General features: G+C 42.7%; 1 protein-coding gene across 1 annotated transcript; it reads left to right on the top strand.

The window, feature by feature from the left end:
- Nucleotides 1–736: 736 nt before the first annotated feature.
- LOC129712685 (signal peptide peptidase-like 2A) lies at nt 737–22,825 on the top strand. Its single transcript, XM_055661320.1, has 16 exons — nt 737–890; nt 1,212–1,331; nt 2,774–2,956; nt 3,721–3,810; nt 6,321–6,460; nt 7,396–7,547; nt 8,063–8,159; nt 8,422–8,523; nt 9,735–9,816; nt 10,616–10,690; nt 11,807–11,866; nt 13,922–14,021; nt 15,088–15,165; nt 16,502–16,662; nt 19,239–19,308; nt 22,032–22,825. The coding sequence occupies exons 1-16, from the start codon at nt 828–830 to the stop codon at nt 22,046–22,048; spliced, it is 1,590 nt and encodes a 529-aa protein (XP_055517295.1). The 5' UTR covers nt 737–827; the 3' UTR covers nt 22,049–22,825.
- Nucleotides 22,826–23,625: the final 800 nt, after the last annotated feature.

Below are 23,625 nucleotides of genomic sequence, written 5' to 3'. Positions count from 1 at the left end.
GTCCATTTCTCTCCACAGACGAGGTTCGGTCGTTTGTTTTTCTTCCCATTTCCAACATCTGCAGGGTTTTGTGTCTCCCGATAAAATTGGCAGTCTTTGTCCAAGACTTTCCCCTCTGGTCTCCTTTACGATGATTCCTCCCTCCCACTATAAGCTATGTCCATCTGTCCTGGATCCTGCCTGGGAATTGGGGAGAGAAAGGATCTGCACTAAAGCTTGGACTAGTATCAGGTGGTTCATTACAACCTCTCGCATGGACAATTAGGGATAGACAACCATGCTCACATCTGATGAATAGAAATGTTGATATTAGATGGAAATAAAGATGCACAAAATGCTGGAGACTCAGCAGATAAGCCAGCATCTCTAGAAAACATGCATAGGTGGCGAAAACCAGTTGGGACACTTCGGACCAGTATCTTTGCTTCGGACAGCATTCGCTGGCGCTTCCTCTGTTTAAAATTGAGCAACATTGAGCAAGTGTAGGTACACAAAAATGCTGGAGAAACTCAGCATCTATGGAGCGAAGGAAATAGGCAACGTTTCAGGCCGAAACCCTGCGGGAAATTCGGGCAAGAATGTCATTGTCCTATACAGGGACACATGACAATGAATTCACTTGAACTTGAACTTCAGACTGATGTATGATTGAGCAAGTGTAAATGGTCCTTCAGGCCGCCAGGTGGCGCTATGGTCGCATACGTCACCCTGCCCCGGTGATGCTGGACGCCAGCAACGTGATGACGACACAACTGCTGTAAACAGGAAGCATCGCTGCTCACGCGCCGCAGTGCGCATGCGCGCTGGGACGGTGTTGACTGTGGACCATGGCGACTGTTCGGGACTGGCCGGTGGCCGCGAGTTTGCTGCTTCTGCTCGGCGTGTTCCAGGTGCCCGTGGAGAGAAGCCACGCCGGCCGCTGGCGGTGTCTGTGGGCTGCCCATTCGCGCGGGTCCACAGGCCGTCGGTGTCCGGTCGTCGTCGTCCCCCCCCCCCCCCCCCTCCCTTCGGTTCTCTTCCCCCCTCCCCACCACCATGTCCGGGCCGTGATAACCCCCTGGCCCCAACCCCCCACCCTTGTCACTTGCATTCCCGTCTCCGGCCTCGGGCACAGGCCCGCCCGGGACCCGCAGCTTCATCGCGGGTAGCGGTCGCTTCAGGTCAGTCCCATCGCCATCGCCCTGAATGTTTTCTCCTTCTGCCCAATGCAGGCCGAGGCCCAGGAGGGCATCCTCCGCGCGTCCAGCAATGAGACCTCTCCCAAAATCCGGGAGTACTGCATCATTTTCAACGAGCAGTGGATGCCGCTTCCCAGTACTCTGACCAACGCCGTGAGTAACAGACAACTAAAGGATTGGCTGAATAAAGCAACAAGAGGGGGAAAAAACCGCGCCCTGCACCTTCTCTGTACTTTTCATAACTTGCCTCTATGTTGAGACATTTACTTCTGTCTTGTTGTTCCTTGACTCTAAGCCCGAGCTAACCAAACTTAATCAGGTGACCGTCCCTTATAAATCATAGGAACGGAATTGTGTCATTCTTAAGGGTTCTTGATGCTGTATTTTGGTTTAGGGATTGCATTATAGGCAGACCCTTATCAGACATTGTGTGTAGGAACTGCAGGTGCTGATTTATACCGGAGATAGACACGGAATGCTGGAGTAACTCAGCGGGCCAGGCAGCATCTCTGGAGAAAAAGGATAGGTGACGTTTAGCGTCGGAACTCTTCTTCAGACTCCTGAAGAAGGGTGCTGACACGAAACGTCACCCATCCTTTCTATACGGGGATGCTGCCTGGCGTGCTGAGTTACTCCAACACTTTGCCTTTATCAGACATTGGTTTCCTCATTTTTTAAATTTCTCTCCATGCTTATTTCTGTTGCCAGTCTTGTCCAATGGGGTGAGATGATGTCAGAAGATGCTGCTGTCTCTGAAATGTTTATCTAGCTCCTAAACGGGTCTCATCCTTGTCTGCAACTACATCTCCATCAATCATGTACAAACTTGGGCTGATACAGCCTTGAGAAAGGCTGCATCAGAAAGAGAAAGCAAAACAAGATATTGGCCAAAAATGGAACACATTTAAAATTGCCATTTTTTGAGCTGCGTGATTTTTTTTGTTAGATAGCATGTAAACGGGTCCTTTGGCTCAACTTGTCCATACTGACCAAAATGTCCTATTTGGCTTTGTTAGGCCCATATCCCTCTAAAACTTTCCTATGCATGTATCTATCCAAATTACATTTAAATGTTCTTATGGTACCTGCCTCATCTACTTGGTCTGACAGTTTGTTCCATGTACCCACTGTGTGAAAAGGATGTATGTCCATTTCCTATTAAATCTTTCCCCTCTCACCTTAAAGCTATGCACTCTAGTTCTTGATTTCCAATTCCCATATCATAGGTAAAAGACTCTGGGTTTTTCCTATCTATTTTACACGTTCTGCAAGATTATATTTTTCTTAGAGCAGATTTGTGTTGATTTGGTACAGACACTGAAGATTAGTGACAACTTTGCTCAGTGACCTGGTCTCTAATACAGGGTGCCGTGTTTGTCCTTGCATTGAAAGGCAAGCAGGCCTGGGGCTGGGTTGCTCACTCCATGGTTGATGGATGCTTGATGCATTAAGACAAACTGAACCACACCTGTAAAGCTCTGCTCAATACCAATCCTATAGTTTGCTTCTTGCTGCTACTACTGGCACTGTCATCTGTGATTTTGAAGGTTCCTTCTTGGGGTTCTTTCACTATTGATGTTTCTTTATCTCTGTAGACTAATTACCAATTACAAGACCTGACCAGCACTGAACTCTGCAATTCATCAGATGTGCCTGCTGAGGGTATAAAGGACAAGCTTGTGGTTGTGATGAGAGGGAACTGTACATTCATTGAAAAAGCACGGATTGCTGTGGGGAACCATGCCAAAGCTCTGTTGATTGCCTCTACAAGTGGTCTAGTAAGTCGGCATTTGAATAATTCCACAATGTGTCACAATGTGCTTTTTTAGTTTATCTAAAATACTGTGGCTAAATAGTCTGTTATCAAACATCAACGGATATTTTCTTGATATTTAATAATAGGGACTAAGACTCCTCTTCTTTTCCCCCACCCACCTTCCAACCAGGAGAGACTTGTGTTGTAATTCTCCTTTTGAGAAAGCTACAAATCGGAGTAGGTGTAGGTCACAGCCTATAGAAGTCAGCTACTCTGTGAGTCGGTGTCCACAGCCCTCCAGAGAATCAGAAAGGGTCAACAGTGTGAAGAAATTTCTCCTTAATTTCAGTTTTATTTGGCATATACTTCACTGGGAGACTGTCACCCTGGTTCTTGACTCCATGTCGGGGAACTGTCCTTCCTACTTTTACTGTTGAACCCCCTCAGAATTTAGCAGATGTTGATGACTACATCCCCTGGACCCCAGAGAGGAAGCCCAGCCCAGCCACATCTCCTCTCTGGCAGATGTGCCATCCCGGGGACCAGCTGGTGAATCTTGGCTGCATCCTTCTAAAATATATCCTGTTCAGATAAGGAAAGCAAAATTATTCTCAATATTCAGGTCTGGAAACATTTTGTTAGGAGGGAAAATCTCCAGTGGGGATGTTTTTTATTTGCTGTTATTAAATTAACTTTGAAGAATGTCTAGTTCAGAACCTAACTGTTCCTCAAATACATTTACTGCAAAGTACTTGGCTCATCAATGCTCTTTTTTTTTTTCTTCAGATTCCTCCTAAGGGTAATACATCTGAATACGAGCAGCTACAAATTCCAGTGGCCTTAATCAGCTTTGCTGATATACTATCCATGAAAAAGGTAATTTAATTCTTGCCTTTCTGCTGCTCATTGTGCCTGAACCCCACTGTCGCCTCTTCTCTCTGCATTCTGTTGTACTGGCGTTTGGGTGGTGCATGCTCCACCTGACTTTCCATGGACCTGGCAGCAAATGAGGTTCAAACTAATGTAAGCATTTATTTAGATTGATGAAAGCAACAAGCCCTTTGGCTCGCTGAATCCATGCCAACCATCAATCACCCGTTCACACTAGTTCTATGTTATCTCACTTTTGCATCCATTTCCTGCACATTAGGGTCAATTTAGAGGTCAATTGACCTTCAGTGTTGTAAGATGATAAGATATAGGAGCTGAAGGGCCTTTCGGCCCATCGAGTCTACTCCGCCATTCGAACGTGGCTGATCTATTTTTCCCTCAACCCCGTTCTGCCTTCTCCCAGTAACCTCTGACATCCTTACTAATCAAGAATTTATTAATCTTTACTAAAATACCCAATGACTTGGCTTCCCAAGCCATCTGTGGCAATGAATTCCACAGATTCACCACCCTCTGGCTAAAGAAACACTTCCTCATAACCATTCTGAAGGTACATCCTTTATCCCGAGGCTGTGCCCTCTGGTCCTGGACACCGCAAATTAGTGGAAGCATCCTTGGGTCTTTCATTATCCAATAGGTTTCAATGAGTTCCCCCTGATCCTCCTAAACCCAAATGAGTACAGACCCAAAGCCTTCAAACGCTCTTCATTTGTTAATGCAATCATCCCCGGGATCATTCTCATAATAGTTGTAGAGCTTGGACTGACCAAGCACAGGCTTTGGTTGGAAATGTTGTCCTGGATTTGTTTCCTGGTGGCTCTCTTCAAAGGGACAGGCATGGCCAAAAAGGTGGCCTGTTGTACTGTATGCAGGAGGAGATGTGTGATTCTGAAGCAGAACGTGCAAATCCTAATCGCTCCTTGTATAAATACTTTTCGTCTCTTTCCCTCTGGTTTCTTTGACACTTGGTTTAAATTTGTCTCCCTCTAAACACAAGGAGTTGGGCGTAGACCTCTTGACCCTCAGCCTGCTCTGCCATTTACTGTTAACGTGCCTGATCTCCCCTTGCCCTCAACTATTCTGTGCCAGTTTTGCAAAGCCCTCAATTCCCTGATTTTTCTTTCAAAAACATTACGTACTGCCTTTTTAAATTCCCCCAATGATCCAGCTTCCGCAACTCGGGGACAGAGAATTGCAGAAATTGACCATATTCTGTACGATCAAATTCCTATGCTCCTCTGTGTTAAATGCCTGCCTCCTTGTCTGAGACTCTTCCTTTACAACTCTTCTTCATCACTAAATTTACATGGTCGTGCTGTCTTAGGATCTGATGCTGCAATATGGTCACCTCTCATTCTTCTATCACAGATACCATTTTTTTATCATGTGTTAGAACAAGCCCCACAGACCAGGAATTAGCCCAGTCAATCTTTTGGACCTAGCATATCTATTCATAAATAAGGGAGCAGAAAAGTGCTTCATATGCCAAGCCAACTCCCTGTATGATATAAGAAAACTTCCCTTTTTATAAACTCCAACCCTCAAGCAACAAGGCTAACATGACACGTGCTACCTAAACTCCTGTATCTGCCCGCTAACCTATTGTGATTCATGCACAAGACCACCTAGATCCCTCTGTACCTATTTGTAAGATGTTGCCTTTTCATTCCTCTTACCAAATGCATGAATGTTAAAGATAGACACAAAATGTTGGAGTGACTCAGAGGGTAAGGCAGCATCCCTGGAGAAAATGGACAGGGGCATTTCAGGTTGGAACACCTCTTTAGTCTGAAGAAGGTTTTCAACCCGAAAGGTTGCCTATCCATATTCTCCAGGGATGCTGCCTGACCTGTTGTGTTACACCAGCATTTTGAGTCTATCTTTGGTATAAGCCAACATCAGCAGTTCCTTGTTATCAAATGAATATTAAACGTAGTTTGCCAAGTTTGTGACTATTCAATCACTCGTAGCAGTGTCCAGATATCCTCCTTGCAAGATACCCACCCATCCACCTTAGTGTTTTCAGCAAACTTTGATCCTATGTATTCAGCCTTTTCCTTCAGGTCACTTGTATAAATCATGAATAATTTGGGTTATCTTCAGGCTGAAGGGAATTGACTGGGGAATTGCCCCAAGATCAGTTTTTGGTCCCATTTTCCCGATATCAGTGTGATAACCAACCTTCGATCCGTGGTAAAGGCTTCGTCTCCCCAGTTCCCTCAGCTTGAGTACCAGCCCTTAATGTAGCATGTTGGCAAATGCCTTATGGTAATATGTGAAAAATATTCCAAATCACTGACAAAACAAAGCAAACCCAATTCAGATTATTCAGACAATATTAAACAATACTGATCCAAACTGGGTGAACTCAATGCTTTTACATTTACGAATTGTGGTAATTTTTATCTTTGGATCAGTCACCTGCCTGGAGAAGGCATTGACTGTTGGATTCGTATCCTTGATGTACCACTTATTAGGTATTATTTTGGTTGTAGGTGCTGGGGAATCAAATTTCAGCCACACTCTACTCTCCTCCCATGCCCTCTATGGACTACAGCATCCTGATTGTCTTCTTTATTGCTGTTGGGACTGTTGCCCTTGGAAGTTACTGGAGTGGGATAGAAGAACCGGAAAGGTAAATCGGGTCTGTTGAGTGAAATTGCTTTTTAAGCTTGGCACGTGTTCTTATCAAAGTTAACATAGGGCAGTACGATGGCGCAGCGGTAGAGTTGCCGTCTGTACGGAATTTATACGTTCTCCCCGTGACCACGTGGGTTTTCCCCGGGATGCTCTGATTTCCTCCCACACTCCAAAGATGAACATGCTTGTAGGTTAATTGACTTCAGTAAAGATTGTAAATTGTCCCTAGTGTGTAGGATAGTGCTAGTTTACGGGGATTGCTGAGGACTGTTTCTACACTGTATCTCTAAACTAAATGTAGGTCGGGTATTTTCTTTTCTACCGAGTGAGCTTCAGGTTAAGGAGGCTGATTTGCTCGTCATCTCTCTCTTCTAATCATCGAACAATTGTCAACATTCTATGGGGTTGCTTCTTTAGTGTTTGTGGATTCTTTTCCCACAACTTGAATCTTTTATTTTAATTTAAAGGTACAGCATGGAAACATGCCCTTCAGCGCACCGATTCTATGCTAACCATCGATCATTAGTTCACACTAGTTCTAGGTTATCCCGCTTTCTCATCCACTCCCTACACATTAGTGGCAATTTTGCAAAAACCAATTAATATATAACCCGCATGTCTTTGGGACGTGGCAGGAAACTCACATGGCCACAGCTCTGGACAGACAGCATCTGTGGTCAGGATCGAACCTGGGTGCTCTGTGACAGCTGGTCCACAAGCTGCAAACAGTAGGGATGTGCTGTACAATTGCCAGAGGCCCAAATTCCTCGTCACCAGTTTGTTCCTGCAGTCCTATTTCTGTATTTTAGCAGCAGTCTAATTGGTCATTTCATTGTTCTGAGCTTAACAGCTTTACTATAAGATGATGGATTGTACTTTGAAAAAGTTAACAAGTGATTGTTTTTAATCTTATTTCTTTTCGGGAAAAAGTGAAAGTTTATCACCTGAATCAAGATCAAAGACCCGTAGAGGGAGTAAGAATGAGGACACGGCGAACATCTTGACTCCAGTCACCGTCCTATTTTTTGTCATCATTGTTATTGTGATGATTGTGCTGTTGTACTTCTTCTACAAGTGGTTAGGTGAGAACGTTGTGCATTCAGACATTTCCGTTTATAAAATAAATCCCAGAGTAAGGAAGGGATAGTTCTTGCGCTAGAGCCAAGAATCAACTTGGAGCATGGTTTAAAAGTGCTATTGCTTATTCGACTGTTAGAAAAGTAGTAAAGAATTGATGAACAGTGCCCGGCATTATTTACTTTGGGAAGGTCACTCTCTGCAAGTTAATGCAATCCCAGTGTAATATGCAAGTTGCACAAAGTTTGTTAAAGGTTGTGTTTAGCTTTAATCAATGTGGGCTCTTATTCACAAGGATAGTTGTAAATTGGGAAAAGTTCAAAATTAGTACTGCAGACTGTAAACAACAGATGTTTAGTTGCCCCAAAGAGATTATTCGTTTTACGTTTTACTCGAGGTTGGAAGTCTTTTCAAACAAATATGTGGAAATGGTCTTGAACACAGAACTCTGTGCAGCTTAAAAATGCAGCAGTACACAGAATGGATGTGTGGAAAATTTACCTCTGCTTGTTTCCCTTAGTGTACGTGGTCATTGCCATCTTCAGCGTAGCTTCAGCAATCAGTCTCTACAATTGTTTGTCGGCACTAGTGAGGAGAATCCCATATTGCAAATGCAGGTAAGCTGCCTTTTATCCTTTCATAGTAGTTGAACATTCTCTTTCAGAAGCAGAAGGACATTGAAGTATCATTTACATCAGTTACAAATTTGCCTGAGTACAGCTTTCAGTAGCTGCGCCATAATTCGTTAGTACTTGTCTGCGAGCCGTTTCCCGGGCTAATGTGTTTCCCAGGCAAAGTCCAGCTCCCCCCCCCCCCCCCCCCCCTCCCACACCTTCCTCAGCCACCATGGACATGATGGCCTTTGCCTTTTTGTTTCAGCTTCATTTGCAGTAGCAGAAGGATTGAAGTTCGTTTGGTGATGCTCGCATTGTTCTGTATAACATTGGCTGCGGTGTGGGTTGTGTTTCGAAATAATGACAGGTGAGTGTCCAGACTGCAAGCTGCCATCAACTGGTGTGTGCTAGTGCTGACCCCAATGAATGAACCAGCATGCTGTGTAGGATGTTGAGTGTTTGCCTAGAGGAAGAATTGCTAAAAAGCAGTGGTATAATAGTTTGAAAATTAGGTAGAGTGCCAAATTGTTGGAATCGATCACTTTTTCACAAAACAATTAGTCTGCATATGTCTTGGCTATTCAAGTGCCTGACTAAATATTTCCCAAATTTAGGGATTGCATTCGATTCCACCACCTGTACCAGCACCATGTTCTGCATTAATTAGTTTCTGCATTAATTTTTTTTACATCCTTTCCTTTCACCTCAGGCCTGTGCCCTCTAGTTTTTGGTACCATGGGAGAAGATGCTTTCTACTGAGTAGTTCTTTGATCAGATAAGATTGGCATTAAAATGCCACACTTACATGTGGACATCTGGTTTGTGTATGGGGCACTCAGACCCTCACACCCTGCCTCTGTGTACAGTAAGCTCCCGGCTGATTTGATTGCACTCGCATTCCTTTAATCTCTTCATTAAACCACCAGATCTGTCTACCATTAATAATCAAATGAAAGACACTTAGTGCTGGAGTAACTCAGCGGGTCAGGCTGCATCCCTGGAGAACATGAATAGGTGACGCCTCGGGTCGGAAACTTTATTCAGACTTTTGAAAACAACCTAAAAGGCCATTGAGAGCTGCAAAAACCCATGCATCTGGCAATAGATATTGTCTTCTCTGTCTCAAATGTGAATTCCTTACTTTTAAATAGATTTTCTTAGTTCTAGATTCTCCCAAAGAATAAATGTGTCCACCCCACAAGATCTTGTCTGTTTCATTCGAGTCCTTCCTTGCCTGACCAATCTCTAATAGATGTTATGGAATAACAAATACCCTTTCCCTTTGCAATATCGAGTTATGTACTGATTTAGGGCACAGGACATGACTTGTGATCTCCTGAATTGTCTGCATTTTTTTTAATATTACAATTTACAAAAGCTGGAAGATTTACCTCTGATGTCTGTGGCTCTGAAAATTAGCGGGCAGTGTTTTTCAGGAGACTGGGAGTGTATCCTTTGATAATGAGGCCCTTTCACCTAATAAAGGTCCTGTGTTTGATTGGCGAATGGGTCCAAGATCATTGGTACTCTCTTTGTTAAATATGGAGTTGGTATTAAATTCACTGACTTACATTTTAGATGGATTTGGATTCTACACGACTGTCTTGGAGTTGCTTTTTGCCTTAACTTCTTGAAGACCTTGAAGATGCCTCACTATAAGGTAATGCATGTGTTGTTCGGGAATATCCTGTTTTTTATTTAGACAGGCAAACTATTTTCCTGTTGTAGAACTGTCTGTTCATCCGATAATAACGCAAAAGAAAGTGGATTTGAATCCTTATGGGAAATTCTGAAAACAAAAGTGGATTTTGGGAAGTCACTGAGGTATAACTTACTATTTAGATGCTGAAAATCATGAGAGCCCCTGTTGATTTCGGATAGTTGGTTGACTAGTCTCGTAAACATAGGGACGAGCAGTGTGTGGTGGCTTCAGGGGTCGTGGACTTTGGAAAACTCTGTGAGGAAGTTGCTTCCCCCCATTTGCTGATGAAGATGAATAGAACATGTGGGGAAAGGGGAGCATTAAAAACAGTGAGGAAATGGAGTTTGTGGTAGGGGCAAGCTGAATGAATGTCGGTCATTCTGCAGGGGGTTTTTTTCTGGGACCATATGCGTAACCAATTTGGCTGATGGTCTAAATGTTCACAAGATAGAAAATTAAATTAATCGGGGGGGATATTCTTAGTTGCAGTTCCTTAGTCTGAGGGAATTACAATGTATTTCTTGCTGCAGGCATTTAATAACTTTTGGTGTATACCTGCCAACTGGCTCCCTGAGGTGCAGCCATTCGAGCAGGGTGGAGTGGTGGGGGTGGAGTTGATGGGACTGTGGGGGAAATAGGCCGCGCTGGAGGTTATTGGGATTGTGATTGCTTGGTATTGGTGGGCTGAAGGGGCTTCAGCGCACTTGGAAGCCTGTAGCACAAGGGAACCTGCTAATCCTCTTCACTTGATTTCCAGTCCTGTGTCATCCTGCTGGTTCTCCTCCTCATCTATGATGTCTTCTTTGTTTTCATCACGCCACTCTTCACGCCGGTGAGTTTACCGCTCTAGCTTCCCGCAGTGCATTTGAGGCCAGTATCTACAGAGGGTGTGGAGTAACTGCCTCGCTTTTACACCCTACCACTGATAATGAAACCAAGGGTCTAATCTGTTTTAAGTCTCAATTTGTGCACTTACCCTGTGGGTGTTTCTCTTGACTTCTAATGTCCTGTTTATGTCCATGAAATATAAACAGTTAGATTGCAATGTTTGAAAGTAAAACATCTGTTTTATTTCTTGACTGGGAAGTGTTGGTAGAACCTATGAATTCAGAATTCAATGCTAGTGGTAGGATCATAAAATCTTATAACAGGCAGACCACTTGACTCATTGTGACTAAACGGGCACTTTCAAAGTCCAGTCTTAGTTAAGCCAATTTTTACTGCATCAGTCTATGTCCGTTATCAGTAAAATAAATATTATTGTCAACAGTGCTATGGCTGGTATTTACTCAGCCATTAGGTTTGGCTTTGTTATAGACCTCATTATAGCAATTTTAAAAATATGGACCAAAGGCGGTGGGGGTGGGGGGGGTGCACTCCAAGGTATTTGTACTCCCTGGTAAACTACACATCCACACTATGATTGAGACAGGGGATAGGGCTGTTCCGCTTCTCGTAAAGTCCACCATTAATATTGTCGGTGTTGAGCTGCAGGTGATTCAGCCCACACCACTTGACAAATTTGCTGACTAACCTCTGTATTCAGCTTCCCTCCCCTCACTAATGCAGCCCACAATTGTAGAGTCTTCTGAAAACTTCTGCAGGTGGCAGGAGTCTGAGTTATATCTGAAGTCCGAGGTGTAAATGGTGAACAGAAAGGGAGAGAGGATCGTCCCCTGTGGGGCCCCCCGTGTTGCTCACTGCCATGTCCGAGACACGGTTCTGTAGCCTGAAATATTGTAGTCGTCCAGTCAGGTGGCTGGTGATCCTGGACACCAATGGAGTATCAACCCGCATATTCGTCATGCTTCGTCAGTTACTGTCCTCAAAGAGGCGGTGTTGGGACGAGTGGATTGAAGATTGGTGAATAATAACCAGTCAGACTCACTGTTGCTGAGAATGTGAGCACATTGGTACCGTCACTCCAACAAGTTTCTCCATGTTGCAGAATCACGAGAGCATTATGGTTGAGGTCGCAACAGGATCTGGATCTGGCAGCAGTGAAAAGGTGAAATATAAACTAATATTTCAGTGATGGGTTAAGGTTGGTGCTTTGCTAACTAACCGGCAAACTAGGATTGGGATTCCTTGTGCACTAAATATCGGGTTTGATTTTAGACTACTGGAACCAACTTAATGGAACTTGCTGTTGCATCAGCTCCTCATAATGAAAATGTAAGAACCTGTTTATCAAAGCTTAAATTTTAAATGATACATTTAGGTTATTTACTTTTTAATCTATATATACATTACAAAAACTCTCATCTTGTTTGTAAATTTGTTTGTAAGTTTGTTTGTAAATTGTGCACTGTACATATATTTGTGTAAAAACGGTACACAATTTTTGGCCCACCTTACCATTGCCCTGTGATGTAAATGAAACCAGTTTAATTCAGAATGATGGTATATTTTACCAGTTATTGACATTTTAAACTTTACAAAAAAAAACATTGCCCATCAGCCATGTTTGACGTCACAATGGGATCCCGAATTTCATTTACATTTAAAAAAAAATCATAGTTTTTTTAATATTCTAAAAAAACCCCGCGATTTTCATGGTGGGGGGGGGGAGGAAGGAGTGTGCGATGGGGGGGGGTTCAATTCTTTTTAAATTGCGATTTTGATTGTGGGGGGGTGGGATAGGGCGCAGGTTTCATTTTTTAAAAATCATCTCTATTTTCATTGTGGGGGGTAGGATAGAGAGGGGAGGTTTCGTTTTTTAAAAATTGCGATTTTCATTGTGGGGGGGTGGGATAGGGGGGAGGTGAGTGGGGGAGGAGAAGGATAGAGGGAGGGGTGGAGAGAGGGAGGGGAAAGTGGGGGAGGTAAGGGTGGGGGAGGAGGGGGATAGAGGTGGGCAGTGGGAGAGGAGGGCGGATACTGGGAGAGGGTATAGTGGGGGGTGGGATCGTTTATAAGAGGTAGGTTGTACCTATATTTGCACAAAAATGGTACACCATAGCGCTACAATTTTGGCCCACCTTGCCATTGTCCTGTGATGTGCTGTAGCAAGTTTTGTTCAAATAGATGGTATATTTTACAAGCTGTTCACATTTTAAACTTTGCAAAAAACAATTTTACAAAATCACTTTTCCACTTGCCCTGCCCACTTGCCCTGCCCATTGTGTTTGGGGGGGGAGATAAAGGGAGAGGAGGGGGGTAGGGAGGTAGAGGGAGGGGGGGGATAGAGAGAGAGGAGGGGGGAGGTAGGGAGTGGGGGATAGAGGGTGAGGGCAGTGGGGGAGGTGAGGAGGGGGCATGGGGGTATGGGGATATGGGGAGAGGGAGGAGAGTGGGGGGGAAGAGGAATAGGAGTGGGGAGGGGTGGAGGAGAGGGAAAAGAAGAGGGAGGGTGAAGAGGAGGGGGAGGGAGTGCTGGGGATGAGGGGGAATGAAGGAGGATAGGGGTAGGCAGAGGGATGGTGAGGTAATGGAGATGGGATGAGGGGAGGAACTAGGAGGGTAGGTGGGAAGAGGGAGGATAATGGAGGTGGGGAATAGGGGACTGAAGAGGGAGAGTGAGATGTGTTCCGATTGATCTTATATTTTACAGGTTATTGCCATTTTGAACCAATAAAAATGTTACAGTTGCGCTCACACTTGCCGGCTGAGTCTGCGCAGTTGGGGGAGGGTTGCCGTGACTCGCGTCACAACGGGGATCTCTGGCGTCACAACGGGAACCCGTCAGCCGGGCCTGCGCAGTTGGGGGCTATGGGTCAGTGGTGGAATATTGCCTTGGGGGACGCCCCCAATGGGTCCACACTTGGTCTAGTTATTTTTAAAACTATCATTAGTTCTTGGCTATCTGGTGTCCTGGCTAACCAGGCAGGCCAGTTTAATTGGCTCTGCCAGCTGCTTGTCTCTGAATCACTGGGGCATACTGTTCCTGGTTGAGGACATGTGGAGGTTGCCTATTGTCAGAGTAGAAAAAATTGTGAACTGTTTACATTTTCAATGCTTTCGAAAAGTAATGGATGATGTGAGGAAATATGACAGTTGCATCTTCTGCCAATTGTATCTTTGTGGTTCAGTTAATGATCTTGACTGTGGCTGTTTTCTCTAGTTGCCTGTAGTTATCAGAGTGCCAAGATTGGTGCCGTCTGTTGCAACCTTGTGTGGAATTCCATTTTCTGTCCTGGGGTTTGGTGATATTATTGTACCAGGTGAGTAAATTCTGCACCCATTGAATGACTTTATTAGAGAACTGAGTGTTTGCAAATCTGTTGACTGCCTTAGAATTTACTCTCTCTAGATTATTTCCTCTGTATAAATGAGGACATTTGAATGTTAATATTTGATTTTTTTTTGACGGGTAACAAGATAAATATTTCATGTCATTTATGTGGGGGATAAACACTGAATGGCTTCTGCTGCACTGAAATTTCTGAAATCTGTAAATTCCTTCCCTTTCCCTCCCCATTTCCCCTCAAAAAATCTCATTATCAGCTTGAAAGATAAATTCCTATGTTGATAGAACAGCAATTGCCTGATTTGGTGATAGATTAAGTTTAGTTTAGAGACACAGCGCGGAAACAGGCCCTTGGGCCCACCGGTCCGCCCCGAACAACGATCCCCGCACATTAACACCATCCTAATGTTACTAGGGACAATGTTACATTTACCAAGCCAATTAACCTACAAACCTGTACGTCTTTGGAGTATGGGAGGAAACTGAAGATCTCGGAGAAAAACCATGCAGGTCACGGGGAGAATGTACGAACTCTGTACAGACAGCACTCGTAGTCGGGATCAAACCCGGGTCTCTGGCGTTGCATTCGCTGTAAGGCAGCAACTCTACCGCTGGGTTTTTTTTCCAAATAAAATGGAGGTGATTAAGCCATAGTTGTGTAACAAATGAAATGTATTATAATTGTAGAATAAGAATCCAGTTGCTGTGAGGGGAGGTGCAGTGTGATTGTGGAGGTGATGGGCAGGTGGATTTGGGAGTGCATCAAATTTATGGAACCCGGCAGGTCGTGCTGAATATGTTGGCAGTTCAGGGAAGATTTGGATCGTAGGTTTCAGGTGATGGAGTTGGAGACTTTCACAAATCCAGATGTGTGCTTGTACTGAAATACGGCCCATTGAACTAAATATTTGGCGTATGCCGTGCCTCAGTTCCACAGAGCTGAAAGTAAGGAGCAGTTCAAGCTACAAATGTGTAAGTTTAGCTGAGTTCTGAATGTATTGTGCAGGATGGTGAATTTCACTGCCAATCATATTTTGCAGGATTATTGGTTGCTTATTGTCGAAGATTCGATGTGGAGACTAACGGCTACAACATCTACTTCATTCTGTGTACAATAGGTAATGGAATTTTAATACAAATTAATATATGAGAAAATATTTTTATAGCTAATAATTGTCAGAAAAAACAATTCCATCATGAATAAGTTTCGTAAAGGATCGCATGATAACATTCCAGTCTTGTCTGAAATGTATATAAAATAGCACTCATCTCCTCATGGAGAATTGAGGAATTGCATACTGTTGTATTCTGGGTCTAAAGTATTTGCATGCAATGAAAGAGCCATTAAAATCACCTACACTAAAATCTGTAGAATCTTGTCTATTAAATGGCTGTTATACTAGTCCAATCTGTTCTACCTTTGATAATGGATTACAGAGAATTGGGAAGCTGCAGTGTCTTTATTATATGCCGAACCAGTCTCTGTTAAACTTTTCACAGATTTGTAGACAACGTACAAGCAGGGAGAAGGTCATTTGTCCACCTTGGCCCTGCAGGTCACTGCTCTTCAGGCATACATCCAAGTACTGCTTAAATGGGACAGCTCTGCCTCTACCGTGTTTTCAGACCATCTGTTCCAAACCCCTATCCTCTCTGACATGGTATTGCTCACAAGCTGATCCTTCTACCAAGTGAAAACCAAAAAACGCACATGCTCGGAATCTGAAATACCTCGGTACATGTGACAAATAAAGTTCCATTCCATAAACAGAGTGCTGGAAATGTTCAGCGGGTCCATTAACCTTGGTAGGGGAAAGAACGATTTGTGTCGATTCTGAGACCTTTGGTTTAGCTCTGATGCTGCCTGTCGTTCTACTGTAACTAGTTCACTACTTCTGATAGTAGAAATGGATTCTTCCTATTTCTACTGAATGGCCCCTCGTAATAGTACGCATCTCAATTATGTCTCGTGAAACCCACCACTTCTCCAAAGAATGTAGTTCTGACTTATAACTCGCAGTTCCTCATTTCTCAAATGTTCCATTCTTGGCAATGTCCTTGGTTTCCTCTACAATCTCTTCATTGTAGTTGCATCTTTCCCACAAACCAGTGGCCAGAACAACTATTCTACCATAAACTTGGACAAGGTTAATAAAAGACAACATCCTGCATGACTTTTCAACAATATTGATCACCTGTTCTGGAATTTATTGCAGAGAAGTACGTTCATGCATTTGCAGAGTTGTAAAAGTTCAAACAAATAAACAGTAAACGGGAGGATATTGATTAGTCTGGGCATACAGGGAGGGGGAGGGGGGGGGGGGGGTCTTTATACTGTGGATGGCCACCAGTGTTTTTCCCCCATAGTGTTGAAAGGGAGGAAGACAAACTGCTTTTTTGTCTATTCTGCAGTTCTGAAATGGGAAGCAATATTGAATTATAATTTTTTTCCAGCATATGCAGTGGGCATGATGTTGACATTTGTTGTTCTGATCGTTATGAAGATGGCACAGCCTGCTCTACTCTACCTCGTACCATGTACTCTCATCACTTGCACTATAACGGCCATCACGAGGAAGGAATTAAGAATATTTTGGACGGGAAGTGTTTATGAGGTTAGCAAAATTCATTAGCTCCTCTGTGTTTGAATAATTTATAATTAAACTTTTTAAAAGTGTTTGTCTGACTTTGTATGCCAATCTCAGTGTCTTCAAACATAAACGCAATAAGCACATAGTAAATGGTGCTGTATAATACTGCAATATGAATAGTAAAAATAGGCATATATTGGTAATACATTTGTGGCTAAGTCATTAAAGTACCTTTAGGACTGGCCACAAATGTATTGCCAATGTATGGCTATTTTTACTATTTATATTGCAGTATGTCTGATCGTTATAAAAATGAAGCGCAGATGCTGGTTTATACCAAAGATTGCCGCACGGTGCTGGAGTAACTTGGCAGGTCAGGCAGCATCTCTGGAGAAAATGGATAGATGATGTTTTGAATCAGGACCCTTCTACAGACGGAAGAACAATCCTGACCTGAAATGTTGCCTATCCAATTTCATCAGATGTCTGATCGTTAGCCTGATAAAGAACTTTAGACACTGTGTATGTACATTTTAATTTTTTCCATTACGCAAAGGACATGATAATAGTGTAATTTTGATCATGTAGCCCTTTGTGAGCTATTTTTACATGTCACCAGCTAAAGATGGTAAAAGTCTGCAGACTTGAAAAAAGATGTTCTTCAAATCTCCAAGTTCCACAATGGTGACTAATTTAGTTGTGGCCAGTATTTATGTTTTTAAAGTGTAGTGGCAGATAATTAGATAAGCACATGGGTCTATCTTTGAATGCTGGCCAAACTGATGGGTTTGTTAAGTTGCCGGGATATGATTTCAATTAGAAGGCTTCAGCCAAATAAATGTTATGTAGCTTGTGATTATATTATTGGACTGGGAATGTAGTCCAGTTCATCAAGATATGTGGAATTAAAAATCTTGTATTGATATTGGCAATTAATTAAAAAAAAAGCCACTAATATTCTATGGGGAATGTGCTGTGTGCATGCTGACCTTTGATATGGATCTGGAGTCACAACATGATTGATTCCTGAAGTAACAAGCCAGTCAAGTTCAGACAAATTTAGAGCAAGAATGGCAATGAGAATGCATTTTTTTCACTTCCAATGTTGACACTTGTAAGGGTGGCTGTTTTTGAAATGTTATTGCTCTATTGGTGCTGAATACTTTAAATTATTTGTCCCGTCTGTAATCAACACTGGGTAGAACAAACATTGCACTGGAAATGATGGGTCACAGATTTGAGTTCATAGCTTAGAGCTAAGGATGTAGCTTGTGTTTCTAAATGGGGAATGGTGTATTAGAGGGGGTGGGAAATTGCAACCTTCATGTAGTCTGCCCTGTTTCGACAAATGCAATCAACCCGGTGTGCACAATCAAATAAGATCAAATAGAACAAGTTGTCTGACAACTTTAGGCTGTGAACACCATATGCAAGAAGAAGAAGATGTTTTAGAGCACGATTGCCAGTTTTATTGACCACTAACGTAATGTAACCAGTCTCTCTAGGTCTTGGACATCACCAAGGAACCATTATTCCAAGGTGGGACACAAGGAAATGCTTTATTTGTCGGGGGGGGGCTAGTCTCATCAATTCCTTAATTCCAGTTGTGTCTTTCTGTTGTTACTTTCTCCTTTTCCTTCTGGTGCACTATTCCAAATTCCATTTTGCCTAAAATAAAAAGCAAGCTGCTGGTCATTCTGAACAGTGTGACAAATATTTGCATTTGGGGGAAATGAAAGCTGCTTGGAAATCAAATCTTTAAGCTGTTTTCTTTAATGTTTGTTGTAACTGTGATTATTGACTTTTCTTATCAAATTAATGATTTCTGTTGAGATGCCTGTCTTGAAACAGCAATTGGTGATCAAATCTAATCAACTCAGTCTCCCACAATTCCCATGTGCTATCTAGAGCAATAAAAATAAGCCTTCCTTATGATGTGATGGACTTCAGTAGGTAAACAACATATGACTGGATATCTTGCAAATTTCTGTGGGTGATGGATCTGGGACCATTTGTGATGGTGCAGCTTGCTGGAATTGGGGTTGTCATGGCTTGGTGACAACTCAGGCAGGTGATCTTTGCATAGTTGTCAGTAGGGTGACAGTGTGGCGGTGTGCAGCCTTGCTCTGACAATGTGCTGCTTATCATCTAAGTGCTGAAAGGTTTGCTTTAGCCTATTCTGATCTCGTGATTTGTTTCAGCCCAGCAGAAAGCAAAGTTTATTTCACAATTATATTGGACAGCAATTTCACGTCCTTAGGTCTGACATTTAAATTTAAACCGCACTACTGTGGTTTGGCCTACCCTTGGAGGAAGAGTCCTGGAATGATCGTGTGGACAATCGGTCTCAGTCTACCTCAATTCAACGCAATCTAGGGATTTTTTAATGGTCACTTTTCCTGAAGCCAGTCTTTCCACACATGTAACTGCAGCTGTGAGACTGAAAAGTCATTACTTGCCTGCCAACCATACCTGCACATAGCAATTCTGCATCACTTTCAAGCAATTTGCATTTAATGCAACTTCAGCTGTGCTCATACAATTTCATCCCATTGGCATTAATATTTGGTCACATTTATGAATGTTTGTGCTATACTTAGGTTTTACAAGGCTTCAATCGCACTAGTACTCAGACTGACAAATTTCCTCGAGCTCAGCAGTTGCTTTATGGTGAGGAATCTATTTATCCAATTTGCATTACAAACACGCTGTTTGGGGAGGTTCAATGCCAGAGAGTTTCAGGATTAAATTCCATCTGCCATTTCTCTGCCTATTCCTATCAAGTAATCATTATCATCTCACAGTCCAGGACTATCTTCGCTATCAACACCGCCAACAATGATTGTCACATCTGTGAGCCTCCATCTGTCAGGGCCCCAGCAGTTTCCTCCCTTGCTTCCCATAACAGTCGGATATATCTCGTCAGGTCCTAGGAATTTATCCACTGTTAAGCCTAATATCTAATATCCCCTCCGGTTTAATGCTAATGTGTTCAATAATTTAATTGTTTTACTCTCACCCCTCCCTCAATCCACCATGAACAGTGTCCTCGGTGACTGTGGAGGGGTAATAATCTAAGACTTTAAGTCCTCTGGCTCCGTGCACGGATTTCCCCTTTGGTCCCCAATGGACCCCATTCTTTCCCTGATTATTCTGTTATCCTTAAGAGCCTGTCCCACTTAGGCGACTTTTTAGGCGAGTGCAGGAGACTGCGCTCGCCTCATGATTACCGTACGGTCGCCACATGTTCGCTAGCGGTCTCTGGTGAGTCTCCTTCATGGTCGCGTGGAGTTCCTGCATTCTGGGAACTAGTTGCGGCCTCAGTATGATCGCCGCAAAATGTTCAGCTTGTTGGTCGTCATGGAGAAAATCGATAATCCTGTGGTTGTAGGTGCAGTTGTAGTGGGGTCGCCATTTAGTTATGGGTAGTCATAGGTTGTTTTAATTAATCGCCTTTGCTGACCAGGCATTTTCATTGGCTCATTGGGGGACAAAATATATAAGCTTTCCCTGGCCCCTGCCTCTGTGATGTGTGTGTGTGTGTGTGTGTGTGTGTGTGTGTGTGTTCCACTCTGACAGTCGCCGTTCCAGTTCCCTGTTTTTCAGGCGAGTGCTGCGAACTTGACAGTCGCCAGCAGTCCACTGTAAAATTGCCTAAACGGGTCAGGCCCTTTAATATATAACATATAACATATAACAATTATAGAACGGAAACAGGCCATCTTGACCCTTCTAGTCCGTGCCAAACACGTATCCGCCCCTAGTCCCATACACCTGCGTTCAGACCATAACCCTCCATTCCTTTCCCGTCCATATAACTATCCAATTTATTTTTAAATGATAAAAACGAACCTGCCTCCACCACTTATCAGCATTAAACTCCATCTGCCATCTTTCAGCCCACTCTTCCAACTGGCATAAATCTCTCTGTAGACTTTGAAAATCTACTTCATTATCCACAACCCCACCTATCTTAGTATCATCTGCATACTTACTAATCCAATTTACCACACCATCATCCAGATCATTGATGTACATGACAAACAACAGTGGACCCAACACAGATCCTTGTGGCACCCCACTAGTCACTGGCCTCCAACCTGACAAACAACCATCCACCATTACTCTCTGGCATCTCTCATTCAGCCACTGTTGAATCCATCTTGCTACTCCACCATTAATACCCAACAATTGAACCTTCTTAACCAACCTTCCGTGAGGAACCTTGTCAAAGGCCTTACTGAAGTCCATATATACAACATCCACTACTTTACCCTCATCAATTTCCTGAGTAACCTCTTCAAAAAATTCAAGAAGATTTGTCAAACATGACCTTCCAGGCACAAATCTATGTTGACTGTTCCTAATCAGACCCTGTTTATCCAGATGTTTATATATATTATCTCTAAGTATCCTTTCCATTAATTTGCCCACCACTGACGTCAAACTAACAGGTCTATAATTGCTAAGTTTACTCTTAGACCCCTTTTTAAACACTGGAACAACATGCGCAATACGCCAATCCTCCGGCACTATTCCCATTTCTAATGACATTTGAAATATTTCTGTCATAGCCCCTGCTATTTCTACACTAACTTCCCTCAATGTCCTAGGGAATATCCTGTCCGGACCTGGAGACTTATCCGCTTTTATATTTCTCAAAAGTGTCAGTACTTCCTCTTCTTTGATCCTCATAGTTTCCATAGCTACTCTACTTGTTTCCCTTACCTCACATAATTCAATATCCTTCTCCTTGGTGAATACCGAAGAAAAGAAATTGTTCAATATCTCCCCCATCTCTTTTGGCTCTGCAGATAGCTGTTTTGGCATTTTCTTTAATCTGGTCTGCCATGATATTTTGTGCCTCCTATTTGACATAAATGTCTTTAAGTACCTCCCCCGTTCCCCCAAACATTCTATACACCTGATGGGCATTCTTTATTTAAATTTCTCATCACGTGACATCTGCTTCCCTTTTTTTCCCCCTTCATGCAAGCCACGTTTTCCCTTAACATCCAAGGTTCCTTGGACTTGCTGTCCTTAACTTTCACCTTTATAGGAACTTGTCCACCCGAAATCATTAACTCCCATTTATGGGATGTCACTTTCCCTGCAGGCTCTTTTTACCATCCGAGCTATATTCACACGTGACCCCACAGCACTGCTTTCTTCAGCAGGAGAGAGTATTTTTCAATTATAAAGTACGGATTGTTTCCCAATCTTGAATTTCAGGTGTTCCATTAAGTGACTGCTATGGTAAGGTTTGTTGACACGTGAAATGGTTTTATATTGATTTTCTGGAAAGCAGTGTATCTTTGAAAACTTTCCCTTTTGAAGGATTAACTGAATGCAGATATTCACTGCCCTGAATAACTGGTTGTTTCTCCCCTCAGATGATGACCCCAGTTGATGCAGCAAGTGAAGAAACTACTGCTGCTCTCATTGAGCCAGTGTCTGAAAATCCCTCCGAGATATAATTTGCTGCTTTACTGCAACTCATTTTCTACATGTACTTTGTTACCAAATAATTAGGAAACTGGGGGTAACCCAGAATTTGTGATTACCTGAAAAAACTAATGTCTCTTGCCTTTAAGCACAAATTTCTACATTGAAATATTTTTGTAATGACATTTTTTTCTGAATCTGAGAATCTATTATTATGTACTTTCACTACTTCAGAAGCTGTTGGATGTAAATATCATAGATAAATATGTAATTACATTCAAACTTTGGTTAATCTGGTCAAACCTTTCTGGTTGCTCTTGGATGGACATGCTTAGCTTTGAATGACGGTTACTGTTCTCTAGAACGTCAAGAACACGTGCAAATCAGAAATGTTTGAACAAAACCAAATCTTTAAAAATGAACTCCAGTGTTGTTTTCAGTCATTTATTCAACTGTGCTTGTGCATCCATCAAATTATGCCAAATAGGGTTCTGTTTCTATTCCAATTTAACACTAACCAGACAGGTTTGATCATGTGAAGGCCATTTGAATATCTTTGTACATAGGAAGTGAAGATTAACCTGCACTGCTGTGTGATACGATTCGCATCTAACTTTGATTATGGAAATACATTCTGTGAAACAGGGTGTGCTAATGTTTGAAGATTAATTGAAATATTTGTTATGATTTAAATAAGGGGATGTAACTGCAGAATTATTTTATTAAATACATTTGGAAATTCCTCTGGCTTGAAGAATTCTTCCATGATGGATTTCACTGAGGTGCAAAAGGTGGGAGGGCAGTTGAGTGAGTAGGTTAAGAGGAAATAAAGGGGGATGGGATTGATCTGAGAGTGGTCATAGATTGATGTACTCAAAGGCCTCGTATCTTATGGAATAGGAGTCTGTGCTGCCTGCCACAGGGAGAGTCATCCAAATAACTCCTTACCGTGCTGAAGAGTTGCTCTCTTGTTGCCAACTTCAAGAGAAATACAGGAGGTAGCACCAATCACTCATGCCTTTGATGACCTTGGCCCAGAGGGATTGTGGATCATCCTTCTCAAAATTGGTTGCCTGCAAAATAAAGTTCTGTTCTATTCCAGTTTGTCAGCAACATTCTACCAGGTAAGCCATGATCTTGCCCAACACATTCACACTAGATCTAATTTCTGCCTTGCTTGATGTCAGCCTAAACAAAAATTGGATGTTGTGTAAATCTGTTGTGTTTCTCATATTTAAACTGTACCTCGAGTTAGTGACATAGTTCTAAGGCACGTGTGGGAATAGAGGGACCTGGGCGCATAATTCCTTTCGATGCTAAGGCTTGTAGAGCAAGCAGTTTGTAAAACACATGGGACATGGTTTTTAGAAATAGAGGTGCAGATTACAAGAGCAAGAAGTTGTGTTGAACTAATATAAATTATGGGAATATTGTATAATTTTGGTTGCCAGACTTAAGGATGTCAAAGGCTTGAAAGAATGCAGAAAATGTTTGAATGTGGCCCCAGGGGTGAGGGATTCCTGCTGCAAGGCTAGACTGGAG

This window comes from Leucoraja erinacea, chromosome 33, assembly GCF_028641065.1.
Source record: "Leucoraja erinacea ecotype New England chromosome 33, Leri_hhj_1, whole genome shotgun sequence".
Lineage (NCBI taxonomy): Eukaryota > Metazoa > Chordata > Chondrichthyes > Rajiformes > Rajidae > Leucoraja > Leucoraja erinaceus.
The sequence above is the reverse complement of the archived record's forward strand: the minus strand, read 5'-3'. Positions and strand labels throughout refer to the sequence as shown.

Coding starts and splice junctions, on each gene's coding strand:
- LOC129712685 (XM_055661320.1), top strand. CDS start 828: ATGGCGACTGTTCGGGACTGGCCGGTGGCCGCGAGTTTGCTGCTTCTG. Junction 891..1,211: donor TTCTGCTCGGCGTGTTCCAG/GTGCCCGTGGAG, acceptor TGCCCAATGCAG/GCCGAGGCCCAGGAGGGCAT. Junction 2,957..3,720: donor TTGCCTCTACAAGTGGTCTA/GTAAGTCGGCAT, acceptor TTTTTTCTTCAG/ATTCCTCCTAAGGGTAATAC.